At 44.6% G+C, this 24,712-nt stretch overlaps 1 protein-coding gene across 5 annotated transcripts in view; it reads right to left on the bottom strand.

The window, feature by feature from the left end:
* Positions 1–10,365: 10,365 nt before the first annotated feature.
* Positions 10,366–24,712, bottom strand: part of KCNIP1 (potassium voltage-gated channel interacting protein 1) — a 349,870-nt gene continuing 335,523 nt past the window's right edge. For 4 of the 5 annotated variants that reach the window (XM_082378805.1, XM_082378804.1, XM_082378806.1 and 1 more), the window contains 7 exons: positions 22,216–22,340; positions 21,385–21,454; positions 19,902–19,972; positions 19,067–19,174; positions 14,510–14,614; positions 13,536–13,598; positions 10,366–11,223 (listed from right to left, as the gene is read on the bottom strand). In XM_082378805.1, coding sequence (XP_082234931.1) covers positions 11,176–11,223; positions 13,536–13,598; positions 14,510–14,614; positions 19,067–19,174; positions 19,902–19,972; positions 21,385–21,454; positions 22,216–22,340 — 590 coding nt within the window. In that variant the 3' untranslated portion in view covers positions 10,366–11,175. The remainder of the gene's footprint in view (positions 11,224–13,535; positions 13,599–14,509; positions 14,615–19,066; positions 19,175–19,901; positions 19,973–21,384; positions 21,455–22,215; positions 22,341–24,712) is intronic. The other variant, XM_082378803.1, reaches the window with a different exon arrangement.

Here is a 24,712-nt window from a genome sequence, read left to right as displayed (position 1 = left end):
GACAGCAGGAATGCTTCTGAGCTGACTGCTCCGCGAGCAGGCGCCAGGTCTGGTCCTGGGGTGGCCTCTGGAGTGAAATGCAGCAGCGTTTCCCCGCCTTCTCAACAGGGGAGATTAACATTATTGACCCCTACAATAGACCAGGCAAAGTGTCTAGTGGTCTATAGCTATTATCTCATTTCATCTTTACAACAACCTGAGGCAGGTGGTCTTAACATCCCCATTTTTCAGATGAGGAAACTGAGGCTTATGGAGGTGAAGACTCTTGCTTAAGATCATACAGCTAATAAATGGCAGAGCTGGAATCTGAACCCAGTCTGACTGACTGTAAAACCCACTCGCTTTCCTCCACAACATTCTAAGCTTGTGAGTTAAGTATTACCCTCCCTGCTTTATAAATAAGGGAACAGAGGCTTAGAGAGGTATAATCACTTACCTGAGGTCACATAGCAAGTACTTCGCAGCAGTGGGGGTGGAGCCCAAGCCTGTCTGTCTCCAAGGACTCCAGGACAACCTTTCATCCTGGTTCAGCCTGGACTCTAAGGAAGTCACAGTCCCTGGAATCAGGAGAATATTCTGTTCTTCAGTCTCCAATTCCCAAGCCCAGCACCCACTCCTAGCTTTGTGGGTCTGGCAGAACAAAGAGGTTGTTCTGCCTTTTCTGCCTCTTCACCCCATGGCCTGGAGGGTCTGACTCTGCACTACTGGGGTGAACCCTGAATCAAAAATCAGAAGACTGGGTCAAGTCCTTGTGTCACCCTCTTGACCTTGGGCAAGTCACTCATTTGTAAACTGGGGGCGGTGAGTGCCCTGTTGGCTTCTCAGGGGAGCTGGGGGCGGGGAGAATCAGAGCAAGCAATGTGGACCAGAAAAGGTTTTGAAACCAGCCCAGGATGGTACACCCATGAGGGGGCAGTATGAGTATCATTATCATTTTGTTGTTTTCTTCCTTCCCTCTCCCCTCTTGCTTTCCTGCAGCCTCTACCAGCAGGAAGGCACTGTGCAGGCCTCTCTCCAAACCCACAGTTAGTGACTCCCCTCTGGTCTGGCTTGTTAGACCACATTTCTCACAGTTTTCGCCCCTCAGCCCTTGGCCCTCCAACTGTCTTGAAGACCTCTGTCTCCCACCCTTGAGAATACTTTATTCCCTAAGGGGAAGATTCCAGGGCAGATAACCCAGCTGCTTTCCTGACAAAACCCAAAAGTAAATAAAGGAAGATTTACTGAGTACCTGCAACTTGCCAGGCACTTGAAATGTTTAATACTGACAGCAACCCTGAGAATTTTTTCTCATTTACTTTTGATGAAAGCAAGGCTCAGAGGGGCCAGATGCTTATTAGGGCATGCTGGAGAAAGGATTCCAGCTGTGGGCTGTCTCACTCACTGGGAAGCCAGACCTTCTACTCCATTCTGTACACCCTGCCAGTGGGCAGGTCCTTCTGATGCCCAAGTCTGTGGCTGTCTGTCGTGGAGGCTGAAGCCAGGACTAAGAAGTCCTGGGCTGGGAAGATTACCTTTTCCTTCAGGCTGCCCAGGATCTTTCAATCACCAGAAGAAATGTAGACTCTGGGGACATCGCTATTCCTGGCCCCTTCATCCCAGCCCCACTTCAGCCTCAGAGCACCAGATGGGCCTGAAGAGGCAGTGGGCTGAGGCCTTTGTCTGCCTCCAGTGCCTGCAGAGGGCAGTCTCTTATGTGGGCGGGAAAGGACGCTGTACTTGGGAGTTAAAGATGCCGCTTACCAGCGGGCACCACCAACAATCGGGTGTGATCTTGGACAGGTCTCATCACTTCTCTGAGCCTTGGCTTCTTGGTCTGTGAAGTGGGACCATATCCTCACCTCACTGCCGTGTGGGCGGGATAAATGAGTCACCCTGTGAAAGTGCTCTAAAGGGAAAGCAGGGTAGGACCTGCTGCATGATGTGCAGGACTCAGAGCAAACGTAAATGTGGGTTCCCTTTCAAGGCGGTGGCTGCGGAGCGTGACACTAAGCGCCGGGCCCTTGGAAGCACGGGGCCCCCTGCGTGCCCAGGCGCTGAGGTTAGGGGCGGTGGGGCGCATCCTCCCCCTAGCGGCAGCTGCGCACCGCCTCAGCTCCTGGGCCTCATGGTGAGGCCCAGGCTGAGGGTCCCGCGGCTCGTTCGGAGGGGCGTCTGCTCCACCTAGCGGCGCAGGGCGAGCAGCACCGCCGCGCGCACCCAGCTGGCCACGGCCTCCCGTGTTCCACTCACCCTATGTGGGCGGGGGAGTGCTTCCGAGTCACACCGGCGGCCTCATCTTCATTCCACATCTCCCATCGCTCACCACGTCCTCTGCATTGTCCTCCAGGGTCTCACATTGGCCCTTCCCGGTCATTAGTTCCTTGGTCCACTCAGCCGCCACTCACTCCCCATGGTTTTGGTCAAATTCATTGAGGTCCCCACCATCCCTCCCAGAACTGGTCGCTCTTCGGCCTCTGGAGACACCCTCTCTTCAGCTCCATTCCTTCCTGCATCTCCATCTTCCTCGGAGCCCTGTGGCTCTCTGCCACCTCCAGAGAGAGCCCCTTCCCTCGGCCTGGCATCTGAGGCCGTCCCCCTGGTAGCCCCAGCCTGACTCCTCACCTTCCCCATCTTGGCCTGTCCATGATCCTTTAAACATCCCTGGCTTCCTGACACCCGTCCCTGACTTGGGTCCCCTCCCCCTGCCTGTGGCCTCTCCAGGTCCCACCTCTGCTGGGAAGCCTTCCAGACTACTAGAATCCTCAGGGGTGCCATCCCCTTTGTGTGAACAGCAGTATGGGGGTACTGCTGGAGTCAGAGGTGGCCAGGTCAGGGGTGTGCACAGAATGACTTTTTGTGAAATGACTTACATTAGGCATTTAGAATGGCTAAACGTTGTTATGGCCATTATTATCATTATTAAATTCTGTATCCATTAATTACTAGCAGTGACCTTGGGCCCCCTGATTTCACTTCGCTGAGCACCCCCCCCCCAATCTGGAAAATGGAGATATTATTTTTATTCCTATCCCAGAGGTTTGTTATGATACTAAATGAGGTGCTGTACAGAGGTGCTCGACACGGAGGAGGTGTTCAAGAGAGACTAGTCCTCTCCCTTTACTCCATGCTCTGGCCACTTATCAAATAGTCCCTTTTCATAGTTCCTTCTTAGTTAACCAAAATTATTCTGCCTCTCTGGAGGCAGAATGCCTTCTTCCCAGGGGACTTTAGTCTTGTCTCTTAAGGCTTTCAACAGATGGGAGGAGGCCCAGTACGCTATGGAGGATAGTCTGCTTTACTCAAATTTAAATGTTAATCACATCTACAAAATACCTTCACAGCAGCATCTAGACGGGAGTTTGACCAGAAACTGGGTACAATGGCTTAGCCACGTTAACACATAAAATTAACCATCACAGTGGGTTAACACTTATCATGTAAGGAGTTTATAAGCTCATTCATTTTGTTCCTCCTCTGCCTCCCCGTACACCTCTCTGCTTCCTTTTCTCCATCTTTTACTTACTTTCTAGCAGCCAGTTTAGTGCCTCTGTTGCTCTCCTCAATAGAATCCACAATCGTCCATCTTTCTCCATCTCTCCCCAAGCACTCACTTGACAGTGCGGGCCTTTGGCTCCTTGGACTGGGCAGGGAGTGGGGGGCTAGGAGACAGGAGGATTGGGTACTCTTAGTTCCCAGTCCTCTGCCACAAAATCCTGGCCACCCCTCAGGTGTTCTAGTATGGAGAAGGGGCCTGGCTTGGGCTTTGGGAGGAGGGTAGAAGGGGTGGGACTGCATTTGGCAGGCTTCCTGGTGCGGGTAGGGAGCGATGTAATATAGCTGGAGAAACTTGGTTGGAACAAACTGGCCAGAAGAAGACCAGGTAAGGTAAGATGATGAAGCTTGTTCATGTAAAGTGCTTCTTGAGGAACAGAGGTCCCAGAGTGGTAGGTAAACCATGAAAGCTGTTGGTGGTGTGGCCTGGGATCCCAGACCAATTTTTACATTTTTTCTTTTTTTGGCCACACCGTGTGGCATGTGGAACTTCCCTGACCAGGGATTGAACCCGCGCCCCCTGCAGTGGAAGGATGGAGTCTTAACCCCTGGACCACCAGGGAAGTCCCCCCAGACCAATTTTTAAAAACATCTGTAAAATATAATTGACATACAATAAACTACACATATTTAAAGTGTATAATTTAATATTTTTGGTGTATGTATATACTCATGAAATCATCACACAATCGAAATAATAAATACATCCATCACCCCCGAAAGCCTCCTCTTGCCCCTTGGTGATCTCTCTCACTCCTTCTCTCCACACTGACCCTCCCCAGCCCCAGACAACCACTCATCTGCTTCTTGTCACTATAGATTAGTTTGTGTTTTCTAGAATTTTATATTAATGGACGTATACAGCATGTATTCTCTTTTGTCTGGCTTCTTTCATCAGTATAATTATTTTGAGATACATCCATGTTGTGTCTATCAATAATTCATTTTTCTTTATTGCTGAGTTGTATTCCATTGTGTTATGGATACACCACAGTTGGTTTATCCACTCACCTTGTGATGGACGTTTGGCATTAGCCTGGTATATTACCACCACTTGCTAATGGGGAAAAATGGTCATAGAATTTAGGGCAGAGGTTGTAAATTGAAGACCTCTGAGCCCAATCCAAGCTCAATCCCAATCTTATACTTGTTTGGTTTGGTCTGCCTGGTGTTTTAAAAATACTGAACTACTTGCCAGAATATAGAAATTCAGATTTTTAGGGACTTCCCTCGTGGTCCAGTGGTAAAGAATCGCCTTATAATGCAGGGGACCAGGGTTCGATCCCTGGTCAGGGAATTAAGATCCCACATGCCGCAGGGCAACTAAGTCCGTGCGCCACAACTACTGAGCTCGCAGGCCTCAACTAGAGAGCCTGCGTGCCACAAACTACATAGCCCATGCACTCTGGAGCCCGGTGCCACAACTACAGAGCTCACCCGCCCTGGAGCCTGCATGCCACAACTAGACAGAAGCCCGTGTGCCGCAACAAAAAATCCCGTGTGCCTCAACGAAGATCCCATGTGCTGCGACTAAGACCTGACGGAGCCAAAAGAAAGAAAGAAAGAAAGAAAGAAAGAAGAAAAAAAAAAAGAAATTCGGATTTTCAACTTTACTTGAAAAAATTGTTAGGTCTAACACGCAGGGCCCAAATTCCAAAAATATGGCAGCAGTCCCTAGAGCTGTGATATAGTCTCCTCCTTCACGCTGGGTATATATTCTTTGGTTTTCAACTCATTTCTTTAGTCTGCTTTGCTCTGTATACACATTGAACCTGGCAGTTCCTGTCTTAGTGGTTAAGTGCAGCAGTCAGAAAGTCCTGGGTTCAAATCACTCTACGACTTGTTAGGTATTTGATCATGGTCAGGTTATTTAATCTCTCAGTAACCTCATTAATAAATGGGAATAATAACAGAACTAATTTCAGGGTACTGAGGATTAAATGTATGAGAGCATGACATAAATGCTCTGTAAATGATATTTAATATTATTATATTACGGTTGCAAAGTATCAATAGGTGGCAGAGCAGTGTAGTGGATGTGGCACTAGTCTGGGTTTCTGGGTCCAGCTTTGCTGCAACCCATCTGTGTAGCTGTGGGCTTTGTTTGCTCCATCTGTCTTATGAAGGAGTGGGGCTGGGGTCAGTTAGCAAGTGTCAAGTTGCAAGTTACAGGAGGTTCAACTCAAACTGCCTTAAATAATAACAAATGAATTTATTGATACGTACAACCAAAACACTGGCAGGACATGTAGCTTCAGGTGAAGCTTGACCCAGAAGTTCAATGAAATCCTCAAGTAGTCCATTTGTTTTCATCTCTGCCTTGACTTCTGTGGTATTATGTTCATCTATAGGTTGACTTTCCTGCAGGTTACAAAATGATTGCCTGTGTGTCCCAGGGCTATGTGCTTTTTCATTCATGTCCAGCAGGAAAACGAGGGACTTCGTTTCATCGTTCTCTGTAAACACCCTAAAATTCATGATGATTGCACTGGCTTCAGTCTTAAGCCTACCCCTGAACCAATCACTGTGGCCAGGGGCATGGGAGGTAATGATTAGCCTAGACTAGGTCATGTGCTCCATTTCTAGAACTGTGAGTAGAGTTAGCTCTCAGAATCTCATGGGTCATCAAAAGTCCACTCAGTGGGGCTGGCTACTCCTGAGGTTTTCCCCTTCTCTTCAAGATCTGGTTTTTTGGCAGAGGTTGTTGAGGTCTGCCAATTAGATTGGGCCTTATTTTGATGTGAAGGGACTTATTTCAGCTCCTCTAAGAAACCCATATGGGCATCTTTGTGCATGTTTCCCTTTAGAGGAAGAGTAATTTGGCTTGAATTCATGGACTTGTTTTCATTGCTTTAGTTTTCACGACAGCCGCTTTCTAACACCTTCTGGTGTTTGTATATCATTACAGCTAGTTTTAGGAATAGGTGGAGAAGGTCTTCATGTTCTCTAAGAAGTGGAGCTGGGCATGGATTTTGGAGTTTGGCAGGCTTTTAAGCCCATTTCCAGCTGTTGTGGGCAGTTTCCTCCGTGTCTCTGGGCATCCTTTTTTTTCATCCGAAGAATAGGTGCCTAGGATACCTACTTCACAAGGTTGTTGTGAGATTCAAGTAGGATCTCATCCATAGAGAGCCTGGCTGGTCCCCAGTCCCATCTATACTTCCTCCTGTAAGCCTCTCCAATGGGCCTTGCTGGCCTCTGCTCAGAGGATTTATTCAGAGATGGGATGTTAGAGAACCACAGGATTGGTCATGATGGGATTCTCCATTTCCACAACAGATCTGATTTCCTTAATGGAACAAGAGATAGAATCTCAGAAGCCTGAGCAAGAAGTCACAGCAAGCCGAGGCCCAGATTTTGTATAAATGCCTGGTGATCTCCCCCCCAACCCTGAGATCACGTCAAGCTCAGCTCAGAGGAGCCTTCCCTCCCCACCCTGTCTAAAGCAGCCTCCCAAGTCACCCCAGTCATTTTCTATCACGTCACACTTTTGTTCTCTTCATGCCACTTTACCCCAAATCATTTTATTTGTTTTCTGTTTCCTCCCAGTAGAAAATAAGATTCATGAGAGCAGGACACATATCTGGCCTAGTCATTACTTGTTTTAGGTTAGGTTCCTCTAGAATCCAGCCCTGGGACAAGGATGTGGGATTCAGTAGTTTATCCGGGAGGGGATTCTAGGAAGCAATGGTAGGAGAATGCAGGAAATGAGACAGGGAAGAGAAAGAGGTCAATAAGGGGTGTACTTTTGAGCAGATTACTACTGTGGGTGATTGGGGCTCAATCCTAGTGGAGAAATCTGGGAGAAGGTATAGAGTTCTTCCTACTGAGGAGAGGGGTCTGAGGTATTGATCCACCAACTCTCATTGGTCATTGGCTAAGGGCTACTCCTGGGAAGTGCTAACTACCTGATTCTTCCTGCCTGCCCTGCCCACAAACAGAGTGGGGCTATCTTGGCCACAGTCTGTCTGTGACAGTCAGAGTGACAGGCAAAAAGTCACAGGCATTTGCAGCCAGCAGCCGTTGAGTCCACCTGTGCAGTCAGTGAGTGCCAAGCGTGTCTGATAAGGCATCTACTACACGGTTGAATCCCCATCAGCAGGCACGATGACTGGCAAATAGTGACAATTTGTTGGATGATTCAGGAGGAGCAGGATCCCTCCAGGAGGCCAAGAGGATGGGTGTTCCAAGCTGAGAACCTCATTTCTCTTAATACCCCAGTTGCTGAGGGATGCATGGATTCACAAAAGCCCAGGCCTCTTTTTGTTTCTGTGCTTCTGTGGAAACTGCAGCATTTATTTTTTTCCTTGTTCCTTTATTAAAAGCTTTGATGAGTGGTGGCCCATATTCTTGCAGTTGCTCCAACAGGTTGTCCTTTTCTCCCTACCTCACCAGGACAACCAACTTCCTTTCTGTTGATTATTCATCTTAGGACAAGTTTTGAATCTTCCTTCCATTCTGATTTCTCTCTGAATATCTCCAGATGCTGATTTTCCTCTCAGTATTGGGTGCCGAGGACTGAATTGGGCTTCTTACTTGTGTTCTGGCCACGACAGGGAGAAGGGTAGCAGCCCTTCCACTCTCCTAGGGCAAGGGCTCTCAATTCTAGGTGTACACTGGACTCACCTGGGGAGCTTTTAAAGCATATTGATGCTCAGGGCCCCACCTCTAGAAATTCTTTTTTTTTTTAAATTTATTTATTTATTTATTTTTCGCTGTGTTGGGTCTTGGTTGCTGCACATGAGCTTTCTCTAGTTGCTGTGAGCGGGGGCTACTCTTCGTTGCGGTGTGCGGGCTTCTCATTGCAGTGGCTTCTCTCGTGGTAGAGCACGGGCTCTAGGTGCATGGGCTTCAGTAGTTGTGGCTCGCGGGCTCTAGAGCACAGGCCCAGTAGTTGTGGCGCACGGGCTTAGTTGCTCCGCAGCATGTGGGATCTTCCTGGACCAGGGCTCGAACCCATGTCCCCTGCATTGGCAGGTGGACCCCCAACCACTGCACCACCAGGGAAGCCCCCTAGAAATTCTGATTTAGAACCTGGGATAAGGCCCAGGCATTTGGTACTTTGAAAATTTTCCCTAAGTGTGCCTCCCCAAGTGATTTTGATATGAAGCCATGGTGGAGAAACACTGGCCTAAATCTTACATAGGCATCAAACAAAGGCATCTGAAAAGGTCAGAGGTATGTGTAGGTTCAGGTGCAGCTTGATCTAGCAGCTCAATGATCTCATCAATTTCTGGTTTATTTTTAAATTTTTTATTAAAAAAAACCTCTTTGCCTTGCCTTCTGTGATTCTGGTTTCTCTCCCCTTTGGTTATCAGATAACCTCTCAGAATTCCTAAATCACTACCAACATGTCCTAGGACTGCTGTCTCATTCATGTCCAATAGGAGAGAGAACATCTTTGCCCCATTGTTCCCAGCACAAGTCTTGAGATTCATGCTGTGTGGACTGGCATAGGTATCAAGCCTAGCTCTGAACCAATCACTGTAGCCAGGGGGATGGTTCAGGTCATGTGCTCCATTCACAGCACTGGGTATGGTCCCCACTGTGGCTCTCTATGCACTTTACAATCATCTGGGCAGCTTCTAAGGAATTCTGATGCCTGGGTTCTACACTCAGAGATTCTACTTCAATTGATCTGGGGTGGGGCCCAGGTGTTGGCATTTTTCAAAGTTCCCCAGGTGATTATGATGTGCAGCCAGGGTGGAGAACCATGGCCTAGACATCGTACAGCCTCAGGATGCAGGTTCACACCCCACACTGGGAAGGTCACAATAGATCGTCTGCTTGGACCTAAGTATATGCCTTGCTAGGGGCCAGCCACATGTCCAGCAGCCTTAGATGACCACATGGCTGCACTCAGGAAGCTCAAATAGAGAAACAGAGCTGTGGCCTCTATAATTTCCAGCCCTAAGCAGCAGCAGCCAATGGCAATCAGATTGGGAATATTTCATCCATGCAGAGGTGTGGGGACTTGCTCTTGCTGGTGATCCACGGGTACCTGAGGCTTTTCCCTTCTCTATATCTGTTTTCTCATCTACTAGTTGGATTCAAAGAATGCCTTTGCCTCTCTGAGCTGACTGGAGATGTATGAGATTTGTGTGAGGTACCCTCAGTTCCTTGGGGCGAGGCAGAATCCCCTAGTAGGAAGGCTCTAGGAGAAAGTGGGAAGAGTTTAATCTCTCTATGGAGCTGTGCTACCTTAGGCAGTTTCCCTTCCCTCTCTGAGCTTCAGTATGCAAACCAGCAAAATGAAGACTCTACCTTCCAGAGTATTCTGCCATGAAATGAGATAAAGCATATAAGCCCCTAGTGCAGCCCTTGGCACATAACAGGGGTTCAATAAATTGCTTTTCTTCCAAGAATGCCACTGTTAGCTCTTAATCTTTTTAATGTGATGTCAAATGAGGAAACCAAGACCCACAGTGTCCAATATAAACAATCATTTGCTGTTTATAGGCTGAAGCCTCTTGATCAACTCCTGGACTCCAAGTCCCTCAGCAGGGGGTCCTGACCACCTCTTCATCTCTGTACCCCCAACCACACCATGTGAGGCTCCAGACTTTCTATACCAGAGGGTCTTGGGAGTGACACTTGTTCTGGAAGGGGGGTGCTGTGAAGAGTCTCATCTTTAAGCTGCATTTGCTTATGGTCACAGTATTTGCATTTGAATCGGATGTTTGCTTGGGGGCAGGGGAGGGTGATGTGCTGCTTGGCACAGTGCCTGGCACAACGCAGGCACTAATAACTGGAGGCCAAAGGACTAGGCTAGCCTTCCCTTTCACAGCTTACCTCTTCTGCCCAATGTCATGGACGAAATGAAGATTAAGAGTATAAGAAATAGTTCTGTTTATTGATTAGAAGATGGTATAAAATTACAGCAATTTGCAGGCATTCTGGGCTTTCTGGGAGGGTCATGCAGTGCTGGGCTCTAGCAGGAGATGGAGTGGAGGCATGGGCCACTGGGCATTGGCTCCCTTCCTATGCATGTTAAGGGACTTGCACCACCAGCACAGATGCTAATATGAGAGAGCATTATTGTCCTTGCCTCTGGAAACAAAGGACATGTGCAGTTTGGGTCATCAGACAATGCCATGCTTAATAATTCAGTCGTATCCTACATATGTTAGGCGCTGGCTCTCCCAATCTGGTCATGGTAGATTCTAATTTTTCTGTATAATACTCATTCTTCCCACCAAAGAAAGAGAAACAGGCACATTGGTTTGGGAGACCATCAGAAGTTGATGTGCATTTGGCTCAGGTCATCTTGCTTCCAGATACATCAAGGTCTGCTGGACTTGGAGGCAGTAGGCTGGGACACGCAAGCAGAAAAGTGTGCACTACTGTTTAAGCTCAAGCAGAGGGACCTTCCATAGGGCAGCAGTACGAAGAGGTGAGCATGCTTCCAAAGCAAACCCGATTTCATCTTGTCTCTCTCAAGAAGAGGGAGGAGGAAGACCTGGCAATCAGAGACTGAGCCACGTGATCCTGGGTTCCACAACATGTCTTTGCAGAGAATTCTTCCAAAGTGCAAAATGTGTTTCTGTCCCAAGAGTCTGCGTGTAAAATCAGAAGGAGGGCCGATCAAGGTGTTAAGTTGGTTGTTTAGTAACGTCTCTGAGAGCCGAATGGCTGTATTCACAGTTAAATGACATTTTGGAACAGCTGGAGGGACCTCATGATGTTGTCATCCTGGGATGGAAGGAGGGGGAGAAGAGGATGGTTAGAATTCTCTGAGGCTTCTCTCTGAGAAGCTCTGTAACTTCTCAAATCTCCAGAGCAAATCTCCAGAATGGGTTTCCTATTCAGAAAGAACTCTGCAGGGGTATGAGAAACAGGGAGTAAGGGGTAGGTGGGGACCTAGAAAGTGAGAAGTTCAAAGGGAGAAGCCCCTTCTCTGGCTTTAAAGAGGAATTCAGAAAAAAAAAAAAACCCCAAATTATCCAGTAAACCAGCGAGGACTACTTCTTTTAAGAAGCTGTGGGCAATTGCATTTTTATCAAATGCTTGTTCTATACCTATGGAGATGATCACATGTTTTTTTCTTTTTTATTCTATTCTAGTTTACATTTTTCTATTGTATATTCTCTAAGGAGTAAGTATGGAATGTGGAAAATCCTCAAATATTTAGATATTAAACAACACATTTCTAATTCCATGGGTCAGAGAAAAATATTTTGAATTAAAATATAATCAAAATGTGACATATCAACATTTTGGGAATCTAAAGCAGTACTCAGCTAAAGCAGTACTCAGAGGAAAATGTATCCCTTTAAATGTATATATTAGAAAAGAATGGTTGAAAATCAATGATCTAAACCTCCATCTCAAAAATCTAGAAAGAAAACCTAAAAAATTGAATTAAAATAAAAAAGCAGAAGGAAGGAAATAATTTAGAGCACACATAAATGAAATAGAAAGCAGACCTAAAGTAGAGAAAATCAACGAAGTTGATTATGGGTATTTGAAATCTTTTAAAAGTTTCTAGAACAGGGAGGTATAATTGCCTGACAGTTAAGTATATGGATTTGGAAGTCAGGCTGCCTAGATTCTAATCCTGGCTCTGTCACTTACGAGCTGAGTGACCTTAGGCAAGTTACTTAGTCTCTCTGTGCCTCAGTTTCTTGGTGTGTGCAATGGCATTGATCATAGTATCTACTTATAGGGTGGGTTGTGAAAAAGAAGTCAGTTAATTAATCAATATTGCTTGCTAATGTGAGAAACTAAATTGATTAAAAAACTGTTAAGCAAAGTCAAAAAAGCATGGTACACTAGGGCATGGTATTTAAAATTAGAATGATGGAATTCAAGTTCCATCTCTATCACTTATTGTGCTTTAACCACATCTCTTAACCTGCAGTGCCTCAGTTTTCTTTAAAATGGGTATGATGAATACTGATGTTCAGCTAGTTCATAATGATTAAAATGTGGAAACGTTTCTAATCCTGTTGGTAAATAGCTGCTGACCTGAGCCTCTCTAGCTACCTGGCTACCTGGTAACTGGTCCAGAACGCCTAGACTACCAAAAGATCCATCAACTAACAGGTTAATACCAACTTTAGCAGGGGTTCTTTAGGGCACTGCTCCAGGGCATTGGTCAAAGTCTGTTAAGAATGATCAATTTTCAGTCTACTCTAGTTATTAAATATTTTGACTACATAGTGACCCTACTGCTCAGGGTTGTTTACATTACATGAGGTTTACTTAATGTACCTAAAACTTGGTAGGTCCTCACTGCATGTTAATAATGTCTCCCCAGCTTTCTTGCATTTGCAGTTCTTATTGGCTGGAACTCAGAGTAACTGTGCACCTTTCTGAGAAAAGGTAGGAGTATAAATGCATTTTTCTAAATTAGAGGAAAGCAATTATTTCCAGTTCAGTCTCTGGCTGACTCTGGGGCCAGTTTATCCTTTTAGCAACATCAGCATCACCCTTGACCTTCTGAATGGGAATCTGCATTTTAACAAGAACTTCAAGGAGGCTGGTTTGCACATTAAAGTTTTAGAAGCATTGGTCAGGGCACTTTTGTTAACATGAAGATTTCTAGATCCCCATCCCAGATCTAGAGTCCCTGGGTTGAGGCCTGGAAATGTGCATTTTTAGAATCATCCCAGGCAATTCTTATGCACACTATGGTTTAAGAATCACAGCTTTAGATTTTTTTTCCAGCTACTCCCTTGTAGTCTGGGGAGTGAGTCATCAAGCCAGAGGAAGACTGAAAAATGACAGTGTTGCCCACTTGGAAGTCTGTAGTTTCACAGAGAGCCCCCTCTGGGCTTTCACATCCCCCTTCTTAGTCTGTGTGGCTCAGCCTGTGCTTACCCAAGACTAGCCACAGACCAGTCTGAGGAGTGGAGATTGTTGAAATTCTGAGTTGTTGCTGGTGATGGTGATGGTGGTGGCTCTAATCTGAGAAATTGCAGGTTTCCCATTTTCTCCCTTCTGCCTGTCCCAGATTTCCCTTCCCAGATATAGAGGTTTTCTGCCCTGAGATCTCTCCTTACCTCCTGACAGGATTCAAGAAATTCGTCTAAAGTCACGATGCCATCTTTATTTTTGTCCATTTTCTGAAAGACCCAACAAGAAGCACTTTAAAGAATCTGGTGATATGCATTCCAAAACTTGCTTTCTGTTAACCAACATTCCCCCGAGAATTAGGATGGTCTTTCACTGGCCAGAAAACTCCACCCAGGCCCTGGTTACAGCACTTTGACCCCCATGAGCTTCCTTGAAATTAAAAAACTTGCTGTAGATGCTTATCTTCTCATCACCAGATTATTCTGCTGACACCCTAACATGTCTTTCCCAGTCTCACTTCTAGCCTGTCCATTTGGCAGAAAGAACACTGGACATGAGAGGTTCTACTTCTGTCTCTGTCACTTACTGTGTGACCTTGAGTGAGTCTTTAAGCCTCTCTGAGCCTCTGCTTTTCCCATCTGCAAAGTGAGAGGATTAGACTAGAATGAGCTCTGATGTTCTCTGATACTCTCCTGCTAGGTTAATTTTTTTTTATTAGCACACCATTAAGATTTTGCCACTCTTCTATTCACGGATTAACAGCACCTACTTTTTACCAGAGAAAGGCTAAACTCTTCGGTCTAAAGATCTCACCCTAGTTTCCAACCCACCCTAGTTTCCACCTGATTTCCCCTTACTCCCCAGACACAAATGCTTAACACCCACACAGATGTGCTTAATGACGTCTTCTCTGTTTACTCTGATCCCCCAACCATTTTTATGGAATTTAGAGTCCATACTCTACCACTTATACTTAATAATATTCTTCCTTATTCTCTTCTGTAGTGTATACTTGTCCATTTAATGAGATAATCTATTCCTGGAGGGCAATACATCTTGTAATTCTTTTCTGTCTCCTACCATCTGTAGTGCAGGCTTGGACACAAACCACTGCTCAGAGGCTTGTGGGTTGACTGATCTAAGTTGAGCTTAAAGCTCACGCACAGGTGTGTGCTCTTACCTGGAAGAAGACATCCACGTGCTGCCTTGGAGTGTCTTCTTTAAGCACAGGATACGTGTATTTCCCCATCATGTCATAGATGGCTTTGACAATGTCCATCATCTCCTGGAGAGGGGACATAGAAGCACACAGTGTGGGAACCAGGAAGTTAAGCTCTTCTGGGTGACAGTCTGGGGCTTTTTGTCCCCCTTGAGAATGAAAGTGGTAAAAGGAACTTCTTCAGCTGATGAGAGGGAGTTAGAAAGCAAGCTGAAGGGGCTATATTCTGGGAGCCCCTTCCAGAGAGGCTTCCAGAGAGAGGGCAGTGGAAAATTCTCTTTGTAGTCAGAAGCTCTTGGGTAGCTTGCCTCTTCCTGAGCATTCCTCAGTGAGGGGTTATAAGTGGGATCTGAGTGGACATATTCGTGTACTGATCAGCCCACACCCCATTTTTGGAAGACCCTCTCTCTGCTCCATAATTCCTTTGAATGGTTGGCCTGGGTGGCTGTGTTTGTACCAGGTGACCTGTCACTGTGACCACAGCTGATTGGAACAAATGTGGACATCCAACTACAGAGCTGAGCCACTCTATTTTTATCTCTTGAGAAGTTTGAGTGAAGAGTTGGAGTTGGTGCCAGAGTTGGTGCCATGGGCAAACCATTTCTGGGATTTAGCTGAGATCAGGGGAGAGCAGACACCGAAAATTATTCTATTACAGGGAAGAACTTCCATAAAGAGTAGACTGGAGCAGATGGAGTAGAGGAGATGAGAGGAATTCTGGGAGAAAGGGAGAGAAAGAAGAGAAGTGAGGAGAGTAGAGGAGTAGAGGGAGAAGGGAGGTGGGACACGGGGGAGGACAGAGAAATATTCTCATGAGCACACGTGCACACACACACACACACAAACACTCTCTCTCTCTCTCTGAGAAAAGCAGTTGAAGAAGACAGAGGTAGTAACAGGGACCAAGAGAAGCCCCGGAGAGGCAGCGTCTGAGAATGGTTACCCTATCCACTAAAACCTCCTCTGAGGTCTTCCCCCCCGCCCCCCCCCCCCATGTTGCTGCCAACTCGAACCTATCATTCCTGCAGAGGAGAGTGTGACCAACTTGACCTAAGACAACGCTGGAGGAGGGAGAGGAAAGAGAGGAATAAGAAGAGGAGACTGCTGTGACATGGGGGGAGACTAACAACTTTCTAGCTTGAGTGGGGATTAAATGTGTTACACCAAACGACCTATATCTTCTTTTTCACTTTAAAAAATTATTTATGTTTTAAAAGACTTTTTAGAGAAACTACCTATATCTTTACAAGAAATCTCTCAGCTTAAGCTCGTTTATGTTGATCATTTTGTAGCTTTGTAACCAAGAGATCCCTTTCTACAAAGGCAAAAATTACCATTCTTGATTGATGGGGCCAGATAGATGTTACAAATTCTTTCATATTTCTTTTCTAATCTTTCATTGATATGGAATAAGTGATCAGCACATACACATTAAAATAATTAACTTGTTCTTTTTATTGCTCTGTAGATCTGTTTCCCCAAGAATGTGAGTTCTGAGGACACATGCTTGATCCTTCATTGCTAAGTTCTCTGCACCTGGCACCATGCCTGCCATGCGCTGGGAGCCCAGTCACCGTTGAGTGGCTCTGTGGTGTTTTCCTGATCACACTGACCAGAAGTAGTGTTCCATGGGCTTCCCCATCCCCTACTTGGAACGGGGGAAAAGAATGTAGGAAGGCAGCCTTGTCTTCAGGATATTTGATGGAGTGTCTACAGAGACCCGGGGGACAGCTTCTGTCTTGGGTTCCTTGCTGCTACTCCTCATTCCATGTGCTTATTTTATTTAATTGTTTTTGTTTTGTTTTTTAACCTATTGTTAATCATTTTAGACTTACACAAAACTTGCAAAAATAGTACAGAGCATTCATGTATACCTTTGACCCAGCTTCCCCTAATGCTCACAACTTGCATAACCACAGCACAATGATGAAAGCTAGGAAAGTAATAATGCTACAATACCAGTAACTACAACACTGTAAACAATGCCACAAAACTATTAAACTATAGAGCTTATTCAAGCTCCATCAGTTTTTTCCCCAATGCCTTTTTATGTTCAAGGATCCCACGTCGCATTCAATTGTTGTGTCTCCTTCGTCTCCTCTGATCTGTGACAGTGCCTCATTCTATCTTTGTCTTTGGAGACCATGACTCTTTTGATATGAGTACTGGTCAGTTATTTTGTAGAATGTCTCTTAGTTTGGGTTAGTTCCTGGTTGTCTTATGATTAGACTGAAGTTATGCATTTTTGACAAGAATACCGTAGAAGTGATGTTATATCCTTCTTGGTGCAACATATCAAAGAGGTACATGGTGTTGCTATGTCTTATTACTGGCGATGTTAACCTTGATCACTTGATTAAGGTGGTGCCTGTCAAGCTTCCCCACTGATCTTAGAATCTGCTAGTGGATCTTGCCTGCAAAAATTATTACTGTAATGTTTGCTTAATGGGGATTTTGTATTTTCTTTATTCCTTCTATGTTTATTAATTAGAATTCTTCTTTAAGGAAGAGTTGTCCTTCCCCTCCCCCATTTGTTTATGTATTCATTGATTTAAATACATATTTATTATTTATTTAAATACATAATATATTATTTGTACATATATATTAGGACTCTTGGACATTTACTTTATTTTATAGATTATAACCCAAAACTATCAATTTGTATTTTGTTGCCCAAATGGTTCTGGCTTTGGCTGTTGGGAACTCCTTCAGGCTGACTTCTGTGGTTCTTTGACATACCCCGCCCGCCACCTTTTATTTTTTTTAAATAGCACTCCCATTTTTTTCAACACTGCAAGAAGCTCCAGGATCATCTTCTTGTATTTTCTCTTTCCCAGGCCTGGAATCAACCAAGTCCAAGGAGGCTGGTTCTTTTTATTGGAGAATGATATTTAGAAACCAAGATCTGGGTGCTAGGTCTACTCATTGCTCCGGGAGTGTCATTGCTCTTAGGTCCTAACAATGGACAGAACTAGGAAATATATATCTCTGTCCATGTGTTTAATTAAAGATGTGTGCTTTACAAGTCCTTAACACCCATATGGCTATAGGTTTATTTTCTGAGTAAGTTTTATAACATAAAAGACTTAAAGATAAATTTTGATTGCTCTCTCAGGATTTTCATTGCCTACAGTTTTGATGAAACTATTTCCAAATGACTGCCTGGAGAAGATGAAGCTATCTTTTCTAAGAAGCTGCTTATTCACACTTTCTTTTCCTTTTAAGGAGTACTTTATTAATCCTGCCATCCAGAAAGGTCTGATGAGTATTAATGGGGACAGTTTTGTCTAGTCTGCAAATTAAAAAAAGGGAGGAGGAGTTAGTAAGATTATTCAGTGATGGAATAATGGTTGAATCAAGGTTGAAGATCTTGTTATAAGTCTCATTTTAGGGTCCTTTCTTTATATATTTTGTAAAGTAGTATTTGAATATTTTGGAGTATAATATATTGAGTATATATAGAAGCATTTAATTATTTACAAAGTTGAGATAATATTATACATACTACTGTATACTGTATAAAGTGATTTTTAAAATGTAACATACAAATTTTTATATCTTATTGCTGTTACATGGTTTTAAATGGCCACCTGTCATTCCATTATATGTATTTACTGGAATTTTTACCACATCTGCTATTAGTGGATATTAGGATTTTCACATTTTGGGGATTGTTCACCACTTTATCTTCAGCACCTAAAACACCTAATAAGCCCTCAAATATATGTTGAGCAAATCCATGACTGAATGAATGAGGAATGAAAATTGGAGAGAAATCTGCAGGGTTGAGGTGAGGATTAGAGATGACATTTGTAACTCCAGGCACTGTGCCTGGCACATAGGAGCCCAGGAAGTGGGATGCTATAAGATGCTAAATCCAAGCTTTGACTGAGATGCCAGGATACAGTAGATACCAAAGTGAGTTTTGAGATAGACCTGTGGGTATTTCACTATCTAGATACCACATATACTTTGAGGCTCTAAAAGTGTCAAGCAGTGAAGATTCAGAAATTTATTTGTGATGATTTATTTAGAGATGGCTGCACCTGACCCCCTTCTGAGGTTTTATTAGTAGGCAGAATAGGTTGTGGCTAATATGATTCAACTGGAATCTCCTCTTCCTCAAAGATCTGCCTTTTCTCTTCTAGGTGATGCCTGCAATGCTACTATTCCAGTTTTTACCTTTAACTTGTGGCTGTTAACCTGTTATAATGCAAATTCCCGTGGGAGGAGTTACTCTACACTGAAATAAATTATTTATACCCCCTTTAGAATGTGCATTGAATAAGTGAGAGTGAATGAATCTGCTTAATCCTTTCTTGAGTGCCCGTGGCCAGGGCAGCGTAGGGCAATGGGGGAGGTCAAAGGTGACCTTCATTTTGTCAGGAACCACCTCTGCCCCAAAGCAGATCCCTCCTCATTTGGACCATTTCATCCTCATGACTAAAGCTGTTTTCTCTCTAATTAGGTGCCTTCCCTGTAGCTCTCTCATGCCCCTGGCCTCAGCTCACTTACCTCTTTGTTTATGTATCCGTCTTTATTGATGTCATACAAATTAAATGTCCACCTTAGTTTCTCATGGACGGTTCCTCTCAGTAAAATTGACAGAGCGGTTACAAAGTCCTGAGAAGTGGAAGAGGCATGAGAGACATTAACCACCAAGCCATCGGGTGGGGTGAAGCTTTGCCTTTGGGTCAGACTCTGTGACTGCTTTTACAGAATGGTATCTCCCAGGTCCTCTGTCCCCAGAAGGATGTGGCCAAGCTCAGTGAACAGCCCCACCCCCCTTCCATTGCCTACCTTGCCCCATTTTGGGGAAGGAGCTTCTGGAGGAAGAACGGAGCTCAATGTGTGCTGACACCTACTGTTGCCTTATCCCATGGCTACAATTATTGTACAAGTGGTGGCATCATCTGGTGGCTAAGAACGTGGACTCTGGAAACATACCACCTGAGTTCAAAGCCCTCCTTTACCACTTACTGTTTGACCTTGGGAAAGCCACTCAATCTTTCTCTGCCTTACTTTCCTCTTCTGTAAACTGATAACAAATAATAGAACCCTACCTTGTTAGGGTTACTGTGAGGATTAAATGAATTAATACATGCAAAGCACTAAGTACAGAGACTGCAGCCTGGTCAGCGCGGTGTGCATGTGAGCGATTAGACTGTTATCGTTAGTCCCCGAGGTCCTGAGTTCCTGGAGGATAAGGGCAGTTTCTTCTTCTATCTTCAGGAAATCCTTGTTAAATGGTAAAGGACTGAAGCATTTGATGGTCCACACCTTCTCCCAACACCTCCATGGTTTAGAGGAAGAGTGATGGGGACCCGGGGCATCCCGGAGACAAGCATACCTCGAACTTCACGGAGCCCGTCTGCGTGGTGTCGAAGGCGTGGAAGAGGTAATGGGCATACATGCTGGCATCTGCAAGGCACAGAAGGAAAAGCAGGTGATGGGAGCAGGGGTCCTGCAGAGGGGAGTGAGATCACTTGAAAACAGTAAGAAAGAGAAGAGAGTGATGCTAGGGTGATAGAAAGGAGAAGATTACAGAGTGGGAAAAACTGCTGCTGTGACCTGGGACCCGTTTGGCTTTTCTGGGGTTTAGGTGGGAAGTTCTGGCAAGAGCTGAGACAGGCCCTTGCTCCTAAGTCTAGCCATCCCCGGAGAGAGACGCTCTTGCCTGTCTATGTGTATAATTCTTGTTGGATGAATGACACAGTACTTGTGTGGAGAAGATGCTCTTCTGAGTGGCAGCACAATGCCATGGAATGAGCACCCATTAGGGATCAGACAGACCTGGACTTGGAGAGCAACTCTGTTACTACCTAGCTGTGTGACCCCAGGCATCTAACACAACCTTTCTGAGATTCACCTTCCCATCTCTGCACAATGTTAAACTTTTCATATAGCCATAGCATCAAAACCATCATCAAGCCTGCCACATAGTCAAAACTCAGTATAAGAATGGCTCCACAGGACTCAACAAACATCGGCTCTGGGGCCTGCATGGGGTGAAGCTGCCCCCGGCTGGGGGAGGGGTCCCGTACTGGGTCCCACACCTAAGAAGGCTGCTGAAGAGGTCCATGAGAAACGGAGCCCAAGAAGTGTCTGGGACACTTGGATCTCTGTTTCCTCAGGACCCGGGGAAGGGGTCCTGCAGGAGATGGCTCCTGGGGCAGGAAGTAAGTTGGCATGTGACACACTGAAGCCACAGGAAGAGCCTCTGATGCCCCAGACCCGTGGGGTCAGAGCAGGTTCCTGCAGGAGTCAGGCGGAGTGACATAGCGGCTGTGAGCCTGGCACACTTGCTCACCTGATTTATAAGCACAATTTTATTCAACCTGCATCTTTTTGGATTCCTTTATTTTTATAGTCTCTGGTATTTACTAAAGTTCTTTTTCAAGGAAAGCTATTTTAAGGAAAGGATGGAGTATAGCACAATGGTAGGCCTATCATGGCAAAGCTTTAGACAGACACTTCTTTGGGATCAAATTCTGGTCTGCCACTCACTAGCTGTGCGATGTTCCGTGAACTGCTTAGCCTGAGACGTAGTTGCCCGGATCGCAGATAAAAATACCAGCTTTATAGAGCTGTTAGGAGATTTTGTGATATTGCTTTATCACTCTGCTCTCTGGGAGAAGGTCCATTTTCAGAGCTCTTTTCTGCTAAAGCTTTAGTGAATTCCACACCTTGCAATAAGGGAGGAATTCTGCTCTGAGTTCTCCCCAACCTTGAGGAGGAGGCAGATAATAAGGAAGTATGAACTTGGAGGAAGGAAGGCTGCCAGAGGATGAAGAGAGGGAGCCAGGAGGGATCTGTTTCAAGATCGGACTCACCTCCATGAGGGAAAAACTGAGCGTAGATCTGCTTGAATGTTTCTTCATTGACCACACCACTGGGGCACTCCTGTGTGAAAGGGGGAGAGTTAGCGGGAGTGTCTGAGAGCCTCGGGGTTCCTTGTGATCCCTGGTGGGCAGGGACTGGGCAACCACCTGTGCACCTCCGTATCTCCAAGGTGAGTGGCCGGGAGATAGTTCCACCTTAGGACTGAAGCTGCTTTGCGAAATGATGAGATGTCATCAGAGAACTGGCACTGTGAGGTGGAAAGAGTCTGGGCTTTGGGATTAGAAAGACCTGGGTTTGGATCCTGACTCAGCCCCTTCTAAGCTTTGTAACTTGGAGTGAGTCACTCTCTGATTCTCAGTGTCCTTACCTGTAAAATGGGGCTACCAGTACCTTTCCAGCAAGGCTATCATGAGGCTAAATATATGAAATAATGAGGTAAATTAATACATTGGCTATCAGGCTTGTACTTCAGTCTGTGAGCTTGGTTAGCAGCAGACCTAAATCCCATCATTTCTGGGGCACTAACAATATTGACAGTGTGAATGGGTTATGCTAAAGCTAGTATCTGGGCCAAGGCTGTGCCATCCTGTGAAGTCTCTGGGCTATTGGCCAGTTTCCCATCTACTGAGACTGCCTCATTCTTGCCTGGCATCTTTCTCTAGCCAGGTGAACTTGCTCTCCTGTTTCCTTTATAGATTTGGCCTTCCTTTTACAACTGCACATGTGCAAAAATCTCTCTGATGGGTCCCTTTGGCATTTGGGAGAGCTTAGTCCCAAATGGGAAATCCTGCCAGGGCCTTCAGAGGCCGTGTGGGTCTTACATTTTTGAAGCCTCGATAAAGGACTTGCAGCTCCCTCTTGGTGAAGTTGGTCTGGGCCTCAAGCTGCTCCAGTCCCTCAGGCCGATGGCAAACCATGGTCATCTCCAACTCGTCTTCAATCTTATCTGGAATCAGAGGAGATGGCATTGAAGCGGCTAACCTTGGTGGTCACTTGTCAGCCCACAGTCTGGGCTGTCAAAAGGGTGGTGTGGTGACCTGAGACATAAGGTCATGGGCTGGGGGTCACACTGCAGATGACCTTCCTGCTTTGAACCCCACCTCCCTGCTCAGTCACTTTCTGTCTTACCATCAGTCCAGCCATTACTCCAGCTGTGTTGGATACCACCTAGGGAGGGAGCTTGAGCCTTGGAGATAAACGTGTTCCAAGTGGAGATGAGGGCAGAAGTGCTAAAGATAAGTCCATATGAAAACATTTCCTTTTCTTTCAGAATAACTGCTCTGCATATTCAGTTTGCTGCCCATTGAACCATCTGAATATTCTAGAGACACAGGTAAGTGAGCAGATTGACTAACATCCTCCAAACAGCAAAGGGAGACAAATTTATAAAAAAAACCATAGAGTAAACTCTCACCATTTAGGAAACTAGAGGAAGACTAGCTTGATTTGGCAAAAAGTACAAATTACAGCATGTTAAGTATTAATTTAAAAATATGAATGCACTTCCCGGTATTGTAATATCTACCAGACATCCTTAAATAATAGGAAAATGACTTAAATGGGAGCTACTTTATATAAATGAAAGCTTCTGAAGTATTTGAAGGGCTCTAAAAACAGTTGTTTTAAGTAGTAGTTTATTCCTCCTACACGTACTATTATACAATGCAATGTAATTTTGCACTAGTTATTTAGAAAGTGTCATTTAAAGTATCCCATTGCTCTGTCCATCTCCTACTGTAGGATCACAAAATCTAAATAAGTATAACTTTCAACGTTTTACCATCACAGAAGGTAAGTGAGTGTTTTCCTCTAGGCCCTGCCAGAATGCTTTCTATAAATTTACTCCAATCAAGAATCAATTGCCATCTAACCTTCTTGGCCCATTGTTGCCATGCAGGCATCACCAAATCCATGTATTGAACAACTGTAAATATGGGCTGGCAAGAGTAGTGATGAGATGGGCATCACTCCATGATGATGGAGAGTGAGGACAGGCTGAGTTGCTATCTGAGAGAACAGGCTGAGCAGGTGCATTACGCTGTGTGCATTTCCCTAGCCAGTGTCAGTCTTTTTGCATCAGATTCTCTCCGCAATTGTCACTTTTCCTTTGAGACTCTGATCTCAATGCAAAAGGAATCCGTCAAAGTGAGTTTATATCTTATACCTCCTCTCTAAGGGAATGGACATTTGGGTAAGGTTCCAAGGGAGAGACAGAAGAACCTGGTAACAATTCCCAATTGTCATCTTTCTTACATACTGGGAAACACATATCATCTTATCCTACAGAGAGTAAAGCAGATTATTCAATATAAATAAGACTCTGTTTATGCAAAATAGCTGCAAGTGGCCAATATCCTTATAATTTGAATAGAGCCTTTAAATACTGTTATGTTTCTAGCTAACAAGTTAAGTAGCAATTACTTAAATACTGCAGCATTCTCAAACAAACAAAAAACCCCATGTAAGTCTAATTCAGAATACTCACATATATTTTCAACTCATTTAAAATTAGAATTCAAGTTGTTGGTTTAAATTTCCTAGCATTAGATTTAATAGCAATTTTATTTTTAAAAGTGCACAGATGTTTAACCCTGAAAAGAGGTGAAAGTTATATTAAAATGTAAATAAGGAAGACACAAATGTATTTTTGGAAGAAAAGATGTATTTTTGAAGGCATCTAGTATACATTTCCGAGTTTATCTTATCCAGAAGCTTAAAAGATTTTTTTTTTTCAGTATTGACTGTGATTAGATTCTTCACAAGCTCAGGGAAATCTCTTTGCAGAAGTTTGAGAGAATCTTTCTGACTCAGAAACTGCACTTGCTTACCGTCTCTTTCATTAAAAATGCACTAAGTGATTATAGATATATCAAATATTAAAACCACTTCATTAAGATAGAACTGGTTTGTTTACTGTCTGACCAGCAGGATCAGTTTCTGTATCGAAGAGATTCTGTAACATCTGAATATTGACTGCCAAGCTTTTGTTTTGTTTTGCTTCTTTATCACCCTCTAATTGTCAGACTATGGTAACATCAGTTGCTGAAGGAAATTTACATATTTGGGGTTCAAGATGCTGATGCTGGGAAATCGCCCGCACGGCGGGTGTTAGGGGCTTAAACCAGTGGTTCTTGAATTTTTTTTTACTGTGTTTCATACTAAGAATTACAATTTACATCATAATCCAGTATACATAAAGGGAAAATTTTATAAAATGTTTTGAAGCAAGGGTTTCATGAAATAGAGTACCATTTCATGAAATGGTACTTTCCCTCAGTAATGTGGGATATACTCTGTTCTCAAATTTAATCATTCCTT

The sequence above is a fragment of the Balaenoptera borealis genome (genome assembly GCF_965194805.1).
Source record: "Balaenoptera borealis genome assembly, chromosome: 2".
Taxonomy (NCBI): Eukaryota; Metazoa; Chordata; class Mammalia; order Artiodactyla; family Balaenopteridae; genus Balaenoptera; species Balaenoptera borealis.
This window is presented reverse-complemented; position numbering and strand designations above follow the sequence as displayed.